Genomic DNA, 2,579 nt, shown 5'->3' with positions numbered 1-2,579 from the left:
TGCGTTGGCTGAAGGAATTCTATAGGCGACATCGCGCGCTTAGGGGCGAGGTCCTGCTTCATCGCAGGGCCTGGGCCTCAGAGACCGAAGAACATTGACTCTGTCAATAGCATATGGAGGGTTTTTTTTTTTTTTAACTGTTTTTATTGATTTTAGAGAGAGGAAGGGAGAGGCACAGAGAGAGAGTGGCACAGAGAGAGAGAAACGTCAATGATGAGAGGGAAACATATGGGCTGCCTCCTGCCCGCCCCCTAGTGGGCATCTAGCCCCCAACCGGTCCCAGTGCACTGATAGGAACTGGACCGTGGCCTCCTGGTGGACAGGTCACAGCTGAGAGAGAGAGAAACATCAATGATGAGAGGGAACATAGACCGGCTGCCTCCTGCCCGCCCCCTACTGGGCATCTAGTCCCCAGCTGGTCCCAGTGCACTGATAGGAAGTGGACCGTGGCCTCCTGGTGGACAGGTCACAGCTCCATGCTCAGCCACTGGCCACATGGAGCTCATAAAAGCACTCCTGGTGCGGTCAGTGTCTGCCCGGGGCTGTGAGTCATCAGGCAGATCCCAGGTGCGGTGCCTCAGTCTCCCCATTGTGCAGTCGGGGCCGGGACAGAGCAGGTGCTTAAAGGAAGCTTTGAGGTGAGGGAATGAGAGCCAGCTGCCGAGCGGAGAACCGCTTCAAGGGAATGCGTCTCGCCAATAACGGTCCCGCTGGGGGTTATATTCAGGAATAAAATAACCTAATCTAAGAAATGAGGTCAGGACCAGTTCACTGAGCACCAGCGAGTTTCAGGCCCTGGGACAGGAAGCCCAGGACTTCCCAGCCACGGTCCAGGAATGGGCGCCTGTGTCAAGGGTGATACTGTGTAAACCTTTCCTGTAGGTTTGAGGTTAAGGTTACTTACCCTCTGGCCCAGGCCCATCTTAAGGCCCTGACGCCAGGCCCACCCCATCTGCAGGTGGCTTTGCCAGGTGGCTCTCTGGCGCCCCCTGGTGGCGGCTCCGTCCTGCCTGTGGAGGTGCAGGCTGACCTCTGCCCAGGGGTAGATGCACCAGCCACTGCTCAGGTGGAGACTCCCTGGTCCCTGGGCTGCTGGCCGCAGGGGAGAGGGACGGGCTCCTCTCTGTGGCCCCTGACCTCCTCCACCTGGCAGGGAGGCTCAGGTCACCCACTAAATGGTGAAAACAAAGGGAGCACAGCCAGCAGCCTCAGGGAAGGAGGGGAGCCTGGGGGGCTGAGGGTGGGAGGAGCTGGGTCAGGCCCTGCCCTGTGGGAGAGTCAGGTGTGATCCAGGACACTGAGCAGGGGCGGTGGGGAGTGGGGGCAGGGCGGAGGTAGGGGGGCTCTGGGCTGCAGCCCTGTTCCCGTCTGAGGTGTGGAACTTGGGGTGGAGTGGGGGTCGCTGGGTGATGAGGAGGGTTCCAGGTAACCAGTCAGGAGGTCTGGGAGCAGCTGGGCACATCCACTGCCCGAGGGTCCCCAGGAAGGCTCCCTGGGCAGGGACAGGTGAGAGGCAGGGGGCTCAGACACACCTCCGGCTGCTCCCTGCTCCTGGTGGGGGGCGGGGACTGAAGACACTTAGGGAGACAGTTGCTAATCTCCCAGCTTTCTGCCCTCCACACAGCCCTGTGGGGACCCAACTGCTGCTTGTGCCTCTGGTTCTGATCCGGCTCCTGCGGGCCCCTGTGGGTGACCCACCCCACATTCCTGCAGGTCTCCCCGCCTGGCTGGCCTGGCCCCACCACAGAGGTGGGGGGGGGAGCGCTTGGCCCAGAAAGGAGGGCCGCGAGGTGAGTGCTGTTCACCGTGGAGGAGGGGAGCGGAGGACAGGGCCTGGGTGGTCTGGGTTCCATAGATGACCAAATGGCAAACTGTTAGTGACAGGGTCAGAAACAGAATCCTGGGGACCAGCTAGAATTGTGAGAAATGGGAATCCTGCCCTGTTCACCGTGACTGCTTTGTTCTGATTAAAGGAGGCACCTTCTCACCTGGCTGGGACTGCACCTGGGACCCGGGAGCTCACCTGGGAATGCCACCCATCCTCCCCATCAGGGAGCTGCCTGTGATCATGGGAAGATGACCCGCCTGGTTGCAGAACCCAGAGCCGCCAGCCCTTTGCCTACCCACAGGCCTTTGCAAATCTCCAGCCCCCATTGCCTGTGAACCGGCTCCAGGAGGGACAGGCAGCGCGGCCCATGGAGGGTCCCATTACTCTGCCAGGAGACAGTCCCCAGGCAGGACCCACAGTGGTGTCTGCACTTCCTCCCTCATCATGTGAAACCTCAGGACAGGAAGAAACCCGGGCAGTAGGGGCTGGGTCTCAGGGCCTCTGGGGGTCCCCACAGCCAGTGAAATGTGGGAGTGTCTCATCCAAGATCCCCGACGGCACAGCCCCTGGGCCTCCACCCGCTGTTTCTACCCAAGAGGAAGGGGCTTCGCCCGGGCTGCTGGGCCACCTCTCTCCTCGCTCACATGACAGCTGATGCCATGAGGGACGGGGGAGGAGATTCTAAGGCTGTTGTGTCTATGAGGCGGCCAAAAGCCCTGCTCAGAGCTGCCCCTCATCCACCATTTCCATC

General features: G+C 60.9%; 1 protein-coding gene across 1 annotated transcript in view; it reads right to left on the bottom strand.

The window, feature by feature from the left end:
* Nucleotides 1–922, bottom strand: part of LOC102752104 (immunoglobulin lambda-like polypeptide 5) — a 21,162-nt gene extending 20,240 nt beyond the window's left edge. The window contains exon 1 of the mRNA XM_015566920.1: nt 905–922. Within this exon, the coding sequence (XP_015422406.1) occupies nt 905–922 (18 nt within the window). The remainder of the gene's footprint in view (nt 1–904) is intronic.
* Between the last annotated feature and the right edge of the window lie 1,657 nt (nt 923–2,579).

Source organism: Myotis davidii, unplaced genomic scaffold, assembly GCF_000327345.1.
Source record: "Myotis davidii unplaced genomic scaffold, ASM32734v1 scaffold2343, whole genome shotgun sequence".
NCBI classification, from domain to species: Eukaryota; Metazoa; Chordata; class Mammalia; order Chiroptera; family Vespertilionidae; genus Myotis; species Myotis davidii.
The sequence above is the reverse complement of the archived record's forward strand: the minus strand, read 5'-3'. Positions and strand labels throughout refer to the sequence as shown.